Source organism: Hylobates moloch, unplaced genomic scaffold, assembly GCF_009828535.3.
Source record: "Hylobates moloch isolate HMO894 unplaced genomic scaffold, HMol_V3 SCAFFOLD_19, whole genome shotgun sequence".
In the NCBI taxonomy this organism is placed as follows: Eukaryota; Metazoa; Chordata; class Mammalia; order Primates; family Hylobatidae; genus Hylobates; species Hylobates moloch.
This window is the reverse complement of record NW_026652294.1, coordinates 1,553,413-1,568,020: the sequence shown is the minus strand read 5'-3', so window position 1 is coordinate 1,568,020 and position 14,608 is coordinate 1,553,413. Positions and strand designations below refer to the sequence as shown.

At 51.4% G+C, this 14,608-nt stretch overlaps 1 protein-coding gene across 12 annotated transcripts in view; it reads left to right on the top strand.

Annotated features, from left to right (window-relative positions):
* MICAL3 (microtubule associated monooxygenase, calponin and LIM domain containing 3) overlaps positions 1-14,608 on the top strand; it is a 225,285-nt gene that overhangs the window by 135,763 nt on the left and 74,914 nt on the right. For 9 of the 12 annotated variants that reach the window (XM_032753933.2, XM_032753937.2, XM_032140052.2 and 6 more), the window contains exons 17-21: positions 4,142-4,249; positions 6,691-6,798; positions 7,522-7,708; positions 13,439-13,527; positions 14,441-14,528. In XM_032753933.2, the coding sequence (XP_032609824.1) occupies positions 4,142-4,249; positions 6,691-6,798; positions 7,522-7,708; positions 13,439-13,527; positions 14,441-14,528 (580 nt within the window). The remainder of the gene's footprint in view (positions 1-4,141; positions 4,250-6,690; positions 6,799-7,521; positions 7,709-13,438; positions 13,528-14,440; positions 14,529-14,608) is intronic. The other 3 variants (XM_032140059.2, XM_032753942.2, XM_032753941.2) reach the window with 1 other exon arrangement.

Below are 14,608 nucleotides of genomic sequence, written 5' to 3'. Positions count from 1 at the left end.
CCATGGTTCTCAGAACTGAGCCGTTGCAGGTTGAGCAGCTGCTGGGTGCCTTCATCTGCAGGAGAGCTAGCCGTCCTCAGCATCCGCTGTCGCCTGGGAAGCACGCTCAGTTCTTCTCAAGCCGTGTCTCCGTCAGCTCTCACAATAACACTGTGAGGCAGGTGCTGTTACTGGCTCCGTTTTACCAGGGAGGAGACTGAAGCATAGGGTGGAGAGGCCGTGTCACGTGTCTGAGCCACATAGTAAGCAATGCAGCCAGATTCGAATCTGGCTTGTGGGACCGGGGCTACGCTCCAGCCTCCCTCTGCCCACAGAGACATTATGCTCACGGGTGCTAGATAGGAGCAGCCATGTCAGAGGCCTTGCGGCTGTTTTTCCACTCGCATGTGGCTGTAAGGTAAACCCTTAGCCAGCCAAAGAGTAATGCCAGCAGCCTTCCCTGGTCCTGTGATTGCCGCTCCTGGCTCCTCGGATGCGCAAGGCCATGTATGTCCCTATCTGCAGGTCTCTACCCTTTCACATATACCTTCCCGTCCATTCGCCAAAAACACATTCACTTCTCCCTTTAGTAAATTATGCTTTGGCCCAATGCTCCTATTCAGGGACCACTCCCCACTCTGGAGTTTCCTCTGGACTGCTGTCTTATCATTTATTCTAGCCAATTTCCACCTCCTCACCTTTGCTTTCTAAAATGTCTCGTTGTGGAATGTGTCACCCTTTTAACCTGCCTCTCCTTCTAAACCTTCCATTTGATGCCTCTGATTTTATGCCACTGTGTGAAGGAAATATGCTTGTTCCACCTTTGTACTAACCATAGTTCTTTATTGATCCGTGTAGCTGGCCTCATCGGAGGCTGATGGGGGGCGGAATGGCTGTGCAGAAGGTCGGCCTTGTATCATGGGATTTGATACAGATGGGATTATGGTTACCTGGGGATGGGGTTAGTAGGGGAAGGGGATAGGTGTCAAACTCTGCATTTCTGCCCCTGAATTTCCCACTGTCGTTTAGTAGGTCCAAATAGAGTGAAATGCATGGAGCTTAAGTTTCTACTTTGTTGCCAACAGACATACAGGGATCTTGATGCTGACAACCGTGGCAAGCAGAGCCCCCACCATGAGAGGGTAAAAGAGCATGAACCCGTGGCATGGGATGCTGAGAGCCAAGCACACGGGGCACGCTGTGGTGGTGGGGCAGCGGGAAGGGATGTGGGGGACAGCCCCCTCCCCTTGCTTTTTGCACTCTCTTGTCACCCAGCCAAGAGCCAGAATTCTTTTTGCTAGCAGTGTTGACCAATGCAAATAGCATTCACTGTCAAGCAGTCACCCATCTGGCATTCAGATGGGATGCTGATCCTAAATGTGTGTGTTCTTGTAAAGGGCCTTAATGACTTCCCATTTCTGCCCACTGTTCCACTTCCAAGACCATACTATTTCTACCCCCAAACTATGTGCCAGTGGTAGAGTAGTAGCATTGGACTGTCAGATACAACTTCTTAGGGAGAGGGTCTAGATCAGTATTCAAGTGGCATTCAACAGTCACAGATCTTGAAGTGGAAATCCTAAGAGAGCCAAAGCCCTTACCAGCGTGAGGATTTTTCCAGTGGGATGAGAATGAGGGGGAGAAAGGTAGGTGATGCAAAATGGGGCTGTACCCGTGGAAAGCTTTAGTCTTTTCTGAAAAACTGAGGGGAGAAATTACTGATTGCAGCTGGCCATCGTATAATGTGAGGGATAGCCGAGATGCCCAGTCAAAGAAGCCGGCTTACTTTATGAAACTTTTGTTCTTGTTATTCCTACCTTTAAACATCTCCAAGTGGGTATGGCTCTGCAGCTAGCGGGAAGGATCATCTCTAGATGTTAATCTCACAAAAGCCATTTTGGCTTCTAACTCCCTTCTGCCTTTGCTCTCTGAGAAATGCAGTTATGGCCAAGCAGTAAATTAGGTTACCCCTCGGACCCGATAGGAGCTAATCATAGTGCCATCTTCCTGCGCCCTCTCACCAGGCTAGCAGCGGGCAGTGTGTGTGCTGCCTGAACCTGGTGCTGGGTCCGGGAGAGGAGGCTGGGCTGGAGGTGGGAGTCTTTCCCACCCCCTTTCCATGGCCTCACCCCACTGTGCTCACCCTTTCTGGGGCTGCTCTCGCACGGCGCTGTGTGCCCAGCCCCTTTCTCCCTTCTTCCCAGGCTGTGTCCCCTCAAAAAGGAAAGCAGCCCTTTTCATTGAGCAGGGCAGTGCCCTCCATTTTGGGGATTGCATATTTAATGAAATGCTGATAATGTTTAATGAAACAGTGCCTAAAAGAAGAAGGGAGGGGAAGGCCGGGCGCGGTGGCTCAGGCCTGTAATCCCAGCACTTTGGGAGGCTGAGGCAGGCGGATCATGAGGTCAGGAGATCGAGACCATCCTGGCTAACACAGTGAAACCCTGTCTCTACTAAAAATACAAAAAAATGAGCTGGGCATGGTGGTGGGTGCCTGTAGTCCCAGCCACTCTGGAGGCCGAGGCAGGAGAATGGCATCAACCCAGGAGGCAGAGTTTGCAGTGAGCCGAGATCGCACCACTGCACTCCAGCCTGGGCGACAGAGCCAGGGCGACAGAATGAGCCTCAGTCTCAAAAAAAAAAAAAAAGAAGGGAGGGGAGCATGTTGAATAGGAGAGATTGGCAGTGAGAAACAATTTGAAGTTTAGGGCTGCGGTGCAGAGAGGGGATGAGTTGGGGTTTTGAGCTCAGGAGGCAATAAGGCTTGCCGAGATGTTTCTCTCTTTTTCCCTCTGAGCTGGTTTCTGCACTCCTTGGTGCAGGGCTCCAGGCTGGATACTTTTGAGGACACTACTTAAGTTCTTTTCTTGGACTCTGCTGCCATCCTCCATAACCTCCCTAACCTCCATAACCTCCCTAACCTCCCTAACCTCCATAACCTCCATAACCTCCCTAACCTCCATAACCTCCCTAACCTCCATAACCTCCCTAACCTCCATAACCTCCCTAACCTCCATAACCTCCATAACCCTGCATGTGCACTCACCCTCTCTGCCCCACCTCTACCCAGTCCCCCACTCCTCCCCTTGGCTCTGACTGCTCTGCCCCCCAGGGGGCTGCTGAGTCTCTCTCTTGCTTCCTTCTGGGGGGTGGTGCTTACAGCCATCCTCTCCAGCTCTCTCTGGGGCCTGTGTTGCTGAGCCCAGGGCCAAGGAGCTGGCTGAGTGTCTGAAGCAGAGGCTGTTGAAGTACCAGGTAACTGCCACTCTTATGTCGCCACCCCACGGAGCTATGAAGTGCACGTGGCTGAGGTAGGGAGTGTGACCGATCTGGCTTGGTGCTGGAGGAGCAGAGGGCTCCCTAGCACCATGACTTAATGCTGTCCTTCCCACCTGTAAATAGTTCATTCTGAACCTGGTGGGAAACGAAGCAGTTACTGGTTGCCAAAGCTTTCAGTCACTGCCTCACTGTGGGGACTGGGTTCCTAGCTGCATGGGCCCACGGCTAAGGGAGACCCTTGCCCAGTTTTGTTACGTGTGCTATGTGCAGTCTGCAGAGGAGTTGGGCTCAAGTCTTTTCTCCTCATCTTTGCTTGGGATTCAGCTGGCTCTTTGGCAAGCAGAGCCTCTCTGAGCACTAAGCGGAAGGAAGAGATGCTGCATTCCTGGCCCTTCTGTAGAAGGAGCGAGCTTCACTCTAGATTTGCTGTCTCCGCTGCCTGCTACTTCTAAGGCCAGTGGGGTGATGGGGTGGTGGGAGAATCTTTTTGCCCTGGAGAAATCCCAGCTCAGGCCGGGAGTTGCTCTCGGCAGAGCACAGAGCATGTGAGTCGACAAGCCGACCCCCTGCCCCTCCTGCTGGCTGCCTTACCCACTCAGAGGGAGGCCGAGGCTGTGCCGGGCGGCCCACAGCTGCGGGACCACGTTCCAGGGTGTGCTCTGCTGCAAGCCTGAGGGAAGGACAGATAAAAGCAAAACAGAAGCCTTGCATGGGCTACTTATGCTTCTGGAGCTACTTTTTTTTTTTTTTACTACACATGGTATTTAGATAAAGGTCTAGAGTAAAAGACTACAACTGCCAGCCATCTTATGTTCAGAGGTCAGTGTGTGACTTAATTTAACATTTCGTTTACTTCTGTTTTTCTCCATCTTGTATTTTATAGCCAGAGCCTGAACCACCTCGTCGATTTTTTGTCGACCAGTGGGAGCTTTCTCTTAGTCTCCGCTCCTCTGCCCGCCCCGCCTCTCCCTCCTCCGACTCCCTCCGACAGGTAGCATGGCCTAGGACTCACTAAAACTCTGCCCTCTGCAGCCTCCACTCACGTCACTTTCGCAAGTGTCACGTACCCCAGGAGGTTGTAGCGTTCCTCGCTTGGGCCCGTCTCCTGTAGGGAGCCGGCTGCATGTGTTGCTGTCTGCCTGTGTCGGTGTTGTGTGTGAGGTCTGTGGCACACTCCTCAGCTAAAGTGGCTGCTGGCTTTCGTCCAACTGTATCTGACACATCCAGGTCTGTTAATGTGAACCCGCTTTGATCCTATTTCAACTATATCAAATAATGATAAATGTTTTTCAGCCATTGGCGTTTTTAACTTCACATGTCTTCCAAAATAATATGTATTACAAAGTAGGAACCACAGTGTAATTAAATCACCTCAATGGAGGGGTGACAATGCGATATTCTGGCTGCCTATTGTCATCATTTGAGGAATGAACGCGGCTGTCACCTGAAGTAGCATTGGTCCAGTTGTACGGAGTTTCTAGAGAGATTGGAAGGTCTCTTTGCCGCTCCTGCTGGTATTTCCCGTGCCTGGGTTGACGCCTATGTCCATGGTAGCATATGCACACGTATGGTGTTCAGTGGGATCGATCTCGCAATTGCCACATTTCTGCTATTTTTTATGAGTGATGAGAAGGAAACCATCGCTTTTCATGCCAGAAACAAATAGAACTTGAGTCTTCACCTCTCTTTCAGGGATACTTGTCAGTGTTGCCGACTTGCTGAGAACTGAATGTGGCAGATGGCTTTGTGCAGGCAGCCCCAGGTTTAGTTCAACTAATCCCAGATGATTTAGTTCAGGAGAGAAGAGTCCTGGCTAAGCAGTGAGGGCCCAGGGCTGGCTTGGTGTCCCGGCTTCATACTTGGCATCTGGCCTAGACTCCCCCGTGCCTGCTGCAGAATGAGAGAAATGCCATTTTCTGCTCCCTCAGTGTCAGCTGTTAAGTTATCTGCTCAGCTCTGCCTGGTGTCTGTCTGTCCCAAGCCTCAGTTTCTTTAGTGTCCCTAAAGAAGGTTTAGATCTGAGAGCCACGTGTTTGTCTTGACCACTAATAGGTATAATCTGTGAAGTTAATGGGCAAATGGTACCAATCCTTGGGAATCTTATTTTTGAATTAAAAACCATAATTGCTTCTGCAGTTCAGCTGAGCCTTGAGCTGAGCCACAAGAACAGCTTCGTCATGTGTGCATCTGTGAGCCCCTCGAGCGCCTGCTTCCCCCTGCCCAGTGCTTCTGTGATTTTTCCTCACACGAGGCCTTATGCGTCTGTCCGTTCAGGCCATGTCCTAAGGGGGCTGTTGGCATCCCCAGGATAATGGCTCATGGTGAGTTTCTGAGTCAGAATTAGGGTCAGGTTCCCCCAGGGGGCAGGGAGCCCCCTTACTCCATGAAGTTCATGAGAGGAGCGTCACCCACATGGTGGCGTGGCCATCTCCACATGGAAGGGTGACTTGGTCGTGGGAGTCTCTGGAGGACTTCCGCTTGGGACAGGTCAAGGCGGGGCTGCCTGGGCGCCCAGCTTAGGTGTGGGCAGGGCGGCTTACGATGGAGGCGTGGAACTTTCTCCTGTGGTTTCTTCAGTGTTGCCAGAAAGAGGCTTGAGTTGGTTGGGTTTTTTTCTCTTACCTTTCTTCAACCTCTAAAATAATCCCTCCTGGCCTAGAACACATTCCCACCTCCCTGGGCTGGTGGAGCAGCTTGGCTGCATGGCCACACTTCGTGGCCAACATGCTCAGCCCAGCCTAGAAGGCTTTGGCCTCAGCACCTGGATGGGCCACACGGGCCTCATCATGCTGCCCTCAGACCCCCAATAACATCAGCAGGGAGAAAGGGCTGAGAAGGCTTCTTCCAAAATAGCCTGGGAGCATTCGCTGCCTGTGGCAGGCATTGTGGGGCCAAGCATCAGGAAGCAGGAAGAGCTGGCGATGTGCGCTACCCACACAGAGGCGGCCTGTGCAGGAGCAAGCGTGGTTCCTTCTGAGTGAGGAGATGGCCTCCTGGACCGTGAAAGACGGGGTCAGCCTGGGCACCGCTGCGTGCATGGGGGTGCCCCTCGAGTTCTGTGAACGCAGCCCAGCTCCGCAGGACCCAGGCCCTGCCTGCCCGTCTCTGTGCGCGTTCGCCCTGCCTTCTACCACCATTCCCTGGAACTGTGCATTCCACAGAGATGGGAGAGACCCAGTTCTTCCCGAGGAAGACACTTTCCCTGCAGCCGTCCTGCCTGTGCCGGTACCCCTGTGTGGACACTGACGTGATGTTTTTCTTCCACCTGGTTTCCCTGCCTGTGAGCACTGTGTTGGCATGGTTTGCTGCTGCACCTTGTATTTAAATTGCACTTCCCAAAGATTTCTTTTTTTCCCGTGTCTTCTTAATTTATGTATTTTTTTCCTTCTCATTTCCCTTCATTCTGGTCATTTTGTAATCTTCAACCGATAGAAGTATATAAAGATGTACACGGGCGGAGTGAGCTCATTGGCTGAGCAGATAGCCAATCAGCTTCAAAGGAAAGAACCACCCAAAGCCCTTCTAGACAAGAAGGAACTGGTAAGAGATGCCTCCAGGCACTGTCTAGCTAGACCCAGCACAGCCATGGGAAACACACCTGTGTGCTTGGGTCACTTATAACTTGTGTAGCCCGTGTATGCTATGCAGTAATTGCTTTTGAGGTTGTCTAGGTTTTGATACCAAATTCCTAAGACTGCAGTAGTTGTTCTGTGAGTCCAGGGACCCACATGTATTCATGTGAACTGTGTCAACACAGAATAGATACAGATACAGCTACCCTCAGAACAGAACTCTGCCAGCGTTTCCATTTGAGCTGGGGACCCTCGGGCCCCTTCCTGCCTTCTTCCATGTGTGTCTTTTCCATCATGCCCCTCCCATCCCTTCTCGCCCCTCTCCCTCCATCGCTGTTTCTCTAAGACTCTTTCTTGTCAATATTTTGCAGCGTCGCCAGGCTGTATCATAGCATTACTCAAGTCTGGTGTGAAGTACTGTGATGCTGGCTCCCTCGTCAGCGGCAGGCTGGCCCGGGCTTTCGCGGTTGTGCCAAGTGTTCTCTGTCAGCACGTGGAGGCAGTGACCGTGGCGGTGCCGTCACTCTGTGGCAGAGCCGAGAGCACAGTTGACCATAGCCAGTTAGTAGTCTGTCTCAAAGCAGACCCCTTAGTGAGGGTTGGCTTTGCTCTCGCCAGGCTGTGCCTCTAGGAGGGCTTGTGTGGCACTCCCTGAGGTGCTCCCCTTCCTCCCGACTGCCACCTCCTGCAGGGCTCCATGAAGAAGGAGTTCCCGCAGAACCTGGGAGGCAGCGACACGTGCTACTTCTGCCAGAAGCGGGTCTACGTGATGGAGAGGCTGAGTGCCGAGGGCAAGTTCTTCCACCGGAGCTGCTTCAAGTGCGAATACTGCGCCACCACCCTGCGCCTCTCGGCCTACGCCTACGACATCGAGGATGGTGAGATACCCCGCGCCTCCAGCCCCACTGAGAAACTGTGCTTGGACAGTGTTTCCATCTGAGCTGGGCGCCTTCGGGCCCCTTCCTGCCTTATTCCATGTGCGTCTTTTCCGTCATGCCTCTCCCAGCCTTTCTTGCCCCTCTCCCTCCATTGCTCTTTCTCTAAGACTCTTACTTATCAATATTTCCCAGCGTCACCAGGCTGATGAGAATGGCATGCATTTACCTAAGTCATTTCTCTGACTTCAGGGATACTTACTTGCTTTCTGACCTCAGGGTGGGAACCTGAGATAAAAGGAACACAATAAAAATAAGGTTTTTTGTCTTTACAGAAGGGGACTTGCACATTCATAGAAGTCACATATTTTGCCTAAGGTTGATGATGACAGCAAGTTGGAGCTGGGTCTCAGGCCCCTGGGTTCTCAGACATTTGCTCTTGGAGATGTCTGCAAGGTGGCCCGTGTTAACACCTCTCTGGCATCTGTCTGATCTCTCTCTCTGGTGGATTGCGAACCATTGCACAGGGCCTTAATCTGATTTACTGTGGTGTTCAAGGCCTGGTCTTTGGCAACATGTGCTGCCAGTTTTACAATGAAAAGACCTTGATAAGGTAAACAGTAGAGAATTCTGCACACATGATAGAGCCATCGTGATGGGCAGAGGCATGCTGGCCGCCATCTGAGGACCCTGCATTGATGACCCCCAGCCCCATTCCTATAGGATGCTGTAGGGACTTCGTGGGAGGCAGTCTTATAGATTCCAGAGTAATGAGGGGCCTAGATTAATAGGAGAGGCAGTAATCTTTATAAGGTGGCATAAAGACCCTGACATTGATAGAAGATTGCGTGACTGTGAGATTCTAAAGTGAGGTCATATAGGAGAGGGGTGCCATGCAGTTAGGACCTAGTCACTTCAGCTGTCCTGAGGGTGAACAAACAGGCCTCTCTGTTAGAAGGAGCAAGGAAGGAGCCCAGAGAGGTGAGCCGAGAAAGGCTGACTCCTGTCATGGTGCCTGGCCCTTCTACTATGTTGGTAAAAAGCACTCCCGAGTCGGGGAAGAATGGAAGAATTAGGACGCTATTTAGATAAGGCAGGCAGATTGTTTGCTGTCAAGTCTTCTGTTCCACCTCTCCCACACACCTGCTCTCTGGATAGCTCATTTGATCTCAAGGATGGGGCCTGGCAGAGGGAGCCACCCAACCTCGCTCAGCTGTCCCTGATGCTCAGGGTGTTCTAGTTAGCCTCTCACCGTGGAGTCTGCCCGGAAAGAAGATGTCGCAAGGTGCAGCTGATTGATCTACGGGTACTTTTGCCCATGGGTGTGTGTGCATCTTTGCTGCATTCTGTGAAAGATGCAGAAGTGTAATGTGTGCCTCCAGGAGCTCACTGTTCTATGGGGATGAGACCCATGAAGAGTAGCAGGCGACACGAGTGTGTGCAGCAAAAGGCTCGGTTACACAGCCTAGGTTGTCGCTTTGTAGAAGTGCAGGGGAGGAGGAAATCTGTGAAGTTCAAGAGCATCTTGGAATGACCTCCCTGACCCTTGGCTAGACTTTGAGAGAGAAGGATATGGTGGCTGAGTAGAGGGCAGAGGTGCGCACCTGGCAGGAGCTCAGGTGGCAGTGAGAGGCCGAGACAGGATGAGGCCAGCCTAGTTGAGTGCAGTATTCTTAACACTGGAGCAGAGAAGACAGCTGTTCTAAACCAGCTCCCCAAATTTTAACCCAGATAAAATTTTCATCAGCTTAGCCCCTCCACAGTCCTCCCCCTCATCTGTCAGAGGACAGATGGACTACAGCCAGGAAGGAACTTTAGGGGCACTGAAGTTTTAGCCTGTTTTTTATCCAAGTTGCCAAGTGTCTCAGAAATCTAACTGAAGAGGCTCAGAGAACAAAGAATAAGCTGGGGAGGTTGTGGCAGGAGGAAGTAACCGAGGCCTTGTGCTGGGCCCCAGCAAACACATCACGCCCTTTGTCCTCACAACAACCCCATTAGGTAACTCTTTTTATTACTGTAATTAGAAGTCAGGAAGCTGAGTTCAGAGAACTTGTATGTTGTTTGTCCAAATTGACACAACTAGTAATAGCTCACTTGCACCAAATGACACCTGAGATTCATTCCAGCTCAGAGATTCAGGGATTGTGACTCCAGGCCTGCTGCCAACTCCATACTAGTAAATTAAGAATCATATTTGAAGATGTCCCCGTGTTTTACTTGTGGTGCTATTTGTTCTGTCTTCAGCTCTTTCTGGAGGATGCCGTCTGCTCAAACGCAGAGCTGCTCTTTCTGTTTTTGCAAAGCACTAGCTCATTTGTGATCGCTGCCAGCTCTTAAGACAAGGACTCAAAATTAGTGTCAGGCCCTTCCCTGTCATCTTGAGAAGAGACACACATTACCTCCACAGGTGGTGTGTGCAGGGTGGCCCTCGTCAGTGACGAGCCCGAGACTGTCTCCATCCCTGCAGCAGCCTCCAAGCCAGCCATGCATCTTCTGCTTGGACCACTGGTCTCCTTGCCTCTGTTACACCCCAGTCTGTTTCCACAGAGCAACCGGACGGATTTTAAAAGGTGTGACTTGGATCTCACCAATGTCCTAGCCACTGCCGTGCAGACAGAGCCCACAACCTTGTCCCAGGTGGAGAGAGCATTGCGTGTCCACCCCAGCCTCTGCCGTCAGCTGCCCCCAGTGTGCTGCACTCTGCTCCAGTGTCTTTCCATCCCATAAGCGTGATGAAGCCACTGCTCCCTTAGGACGTGGCTCTGCTGTGTCCTCTCCTGGAGTACACCCCTGGTCTCCACAGAGTGAGCTGCCTGTGTTCCATATCTCCATGTGGTGCTCCTCAGAGAGGGGTCTGGCTCTTTTGATAGAGGGCAGCTGCGCAGGCACCAGTGCGCCCGTGTGGTTCTCCACGCAGGGCTCCCGCTGTCTCATCTTATCCATGCGTCTCTGGGGAACCAGTCTGTCTGCTTGCCTGGGGGCTCTCGGTGTTCAGATCGGTAGCTGTCATACGGTGGCACTCAGGCCTGGGTGAATGAATGAATGAACGGCCCACTTGACCTTGGGTTTGCCCTGTGGCCATCTGTTTTCTCCGTTTCCCTTTTCCAGTCACTCCCATATTCAGTTACCAGGATTCCTTAATTTGGACCATTGAGAATCAGTCACTTGACTGAATCACCCACAATTCGTAGCTAATTAAAAACATAGCAAGGCTGGGTTTACCACTGAGGCAAGCATAGTAGTGTCGTGGTAGTGCAGGCTCTGGCAGCAGCATCCTGGACCACATCCACCTCTGCGGTTCACTGACTGTGGGACACGCTGGGCAGGTCACTCGGCCTTCTGTGCCTCGCTGAGAAAGAGGTGGGTACTAATGGCACCTGCCTCACCAGCTCGTTTAGGGATTAAATGAGTTGATAGATGGAAAGCAGTTAAAATAGCGTCTGGCACTTGGCAAATGTTAACATTAAAATTAGCTTTTTTTTTTTTTTTAATTTAAAAAGCAAAAAGTGCCATCGTGTTGAGTTTGGGAAGGGATATGGGGAGATGCGTACACGTGACTTGTGCCACCTCATTTCATATCTCCACCTATGAGGTGGGTGCTGTGTTCTTCTCCATGGGAGGAGACATTTTCCAAAAGACAGATTATTTCACACGGCTACTGAGCGGTTGAGACAGTGTTGGAACGGAGATCACTCTTAGCGCTCACATTCCTCGCATCGTCTGTACTGTCTTCCTAGAGAAAACATTTTGCTGGAACTTTTTGATTAGGCTTGGAGGACTTGTTTCTGAAATGTAAACCTCTTTTCTTTATTAGTTTAGGTTACCAGAGCAGAGTTCAAGGAGGATTCAGTTGAGTTCAATGGAGTTATAGTTTAAGATCTGGGATTCCACTTTTGCAAAAACAAGCAAATTAATGTAGGAAAAAAATAGAAGGAAGAAATGAAAGCCATGATAACATTTTAGTTTTCTGATACTGTAATAAGCAAGGCTGTTGGTTCCAAGTAATAGAAACCCAATGCAGATGACAGTTGAAGCCTTAACTTTACAGCTTCCATCCAGATAGCAGTCCCCAGGGAAGGGCTGCCCCTTCCCTCACCTCCCTCACCATCCCCATAACATCTCCAGCGAGCCTGCCTTTAGCCACATGCCGGTCCCCAGAGCACCCTGTCCTGGGTGGGGTGGAGGGAGTGAGTTGTCGAGTGGCCTGGGTCATGCGTTACTGGTGGTGGAAGCTCAGGCCACGTGGTTGCCAGCCCGTGTCAGAGTCTCGTGGAGGAGGGAGTGGTATTTCTTAAAGAATGAGATACAAAACAGACCAAAACAAGTAGTGCATGATCCAAGCACTCATACATCTTATCTTATCCTAATTATTGGTGGCCAACATTTACAAAAGCTGAGTGGCTTATTCAGATGGGAAAAGGAAGTTGTGGCCAAGCTCCAGGCAGCAACCTGTGGCTCCACTCCCCTGGTGGAGAAACAAGCGGTAAGACTGGCAGGCTTTTGGCTGGCAGGTGTTGCCACTGTAGAGTCTCTGCATCTTGGCCAAGTGCCAGTAGCCAGTGAAACATTCCATCTGAGAAAGTATACTAGGCATTATGAAAATTATTTAAGATCTGTGTCTTTCTAATAGATTTATTCAGCATCGGATAGGGAGTGCAGGTAAAACAAGTCAGTTTCTCTGAAGGAAAAGAAGAAAGATACAATCATCATCAGGGAAAGGGAAAGGGAAGAATACCATCTTACCTTTATTTTCTTTGACTTTTAGGTCCTCTTATTGTAGCTTTGAGATCAGGAAAGCTCATTTGTCTAAGAAGCACTCTCTACAAATGAGGAAAATGAAATGGGATTACTTCTGTTTCAACAGTTTCTGTAGTAGGGTTTATCACTTGAGATTCAAAAGTCGTCGGTTGCTCTTTAAGTGAGAGTAAAAAAGAGTCAGAAAAAAATGACCATGTGGGTTAATTCCATTACCAGAGTCATGGGAAAAGCCAAGTTCAGTGGTGTTCAGATTTTTCTGACCACACCCGCCATGGGGATGCATGTTACCTTGAGACCCAGACACAGCTGCAAGTTCCAAGAAATAACGTTTTATTCTCATCATGCCACAGTTCACTCTGGTTTCTATTCTGTTCTGTTCTGTTCCGTTCCATCCTACTCATAGTCCATTGCAGTATTTTTTGTTTTCCAATGTCCTTTCCTGCTGATCCTGACCCTCTGAGGGGACTGGGAGGGGGTGAGGGATAGGGTGCGGGAGGGGGAGCAGCAGAGATGGGCCTGTCAGAGCCAATGCCAGGCGATGCCCCACCCCTGCAGCCTCCACCCCTCCACGCCTCCACCCCGCACTTGTATTCATTCTTGGTTTCCCCAGCAATGCTACTCCCAGCGTTTCATGTGACCACATCTTTGTTCCTCACACACTGCCACTTTGTTTGCTGGCCCTGCCACACAGGCCTCACATCTTTGCTCTGGTCACTGATTGGGTGATGGCTCAATGGCCTTCACATTCCCAAAGGAAAAGACCCCCTTCAGGCCAAGGGAGAGGAAGGCTAGAATCAAAGTTTACCCGGAGGAACTGGCTTCTCTGGACAAGAAAGCTGGGCCCAGGGAAGGCTGGGTGGCCTTGATGTCCTCGTGAGGCTGGAGGAGATGGAAAGGAGTGGCTGAGACCAGGGAGGCACATTCAGGATCCGTGCCTGGCTCATCACCTCTGTCCCTGCCTCTTGCTGTCTGCAGGTAAATTCTACTGTAAGCCACACTACTGCTATCGACTCTCTGGCTACGCACAAAGGAAGAGACCAGCGGTGGCTCCCCTGTCTGGAAAGGTAATGGTGACCATCCTGTAAGTGGGGGAGAAGCAGTGGGTGTTGCATCAGTGTGGCTATGGGCCAGGGGTGGCCAACCTGCAAACGCCCCTGTGGCCTTGCCTCTCCTGGGAACGGGGAGGGCCCAAGATGCAGTGGCAGTCCCGGGTGGGGAGGGAACCATCTTTTCATGGATGATCTGAGGTTGCCTCGCTAAGGTAAAGGCTCCACCTGCCGCCTGAGTCAGACCCAGGAGATGATGCAGCTCTCTGTCTCAGCTGCATAGACACCTGCCTTCGTCAACACACATCTTTCTGAGAGGACACCCTGCCACTGGGGTGATGCCTCCTCATGTTCCACATGATTAGAGCTTCCTCCAGAAGGGCAGGGTGGGAGAGGAGACTGTCGGGAGGATCCCTCGGTGGCTCCACCCTCACTCCCCACACCCAAAGGGCGCCCTGCCTGTGGGGCCTTTCACTGGTTCTGTGAGTTATTTGTCTGCAAACTTTTTCCCTCCTTATCCTCTTTTTAATGAGGGTGGCTTCTCCACCTGTCTTTGTCGAGGTGAACCCAGCAGTCTCTTCAGCATGGCTGCCACCTTGGCAGCACGCCTGCCTGTCAGTCCCCCTTGAGGGCTTCTGTTGCCTGCGGAGGGACTGGCAGGATGAGGTGCACCTAGATGGATCTAGACTTTGACTCCCGGTGACTCAGGAGGCTGAGGTGGGAGGATTGCTTGAGCCCAGGAGGTCAGGGCTGCAGTGAGCTATGATGATGCCACTGCACTCCAGCCTGGGTGCCAGCAAGGCCCTGTCTCTTAAATAAATAAATAAATAAAATTTAAAACCAGCCTGTCAGATTGTCAGTGCCTCTAGGGATTTGAGGATTTGAGTGCATCAGTCAGAGTCACTCTTCTTTTTCTCATCAACTTTCCTAGGAGGCCAAAGGACCCCTGCAGGATGGCGCCAGCACAGATGCAAACGGACGGGCCAACACCATGGCCAGCTCAACTGAGAGAACCCCAGGTAGCCTCACTTCCTTGTTTGGCTGGGTGGCGCGTCACTCCCTCGGCCTCTGTGACAAGGCCAAGGGCATGAGCCAGCAC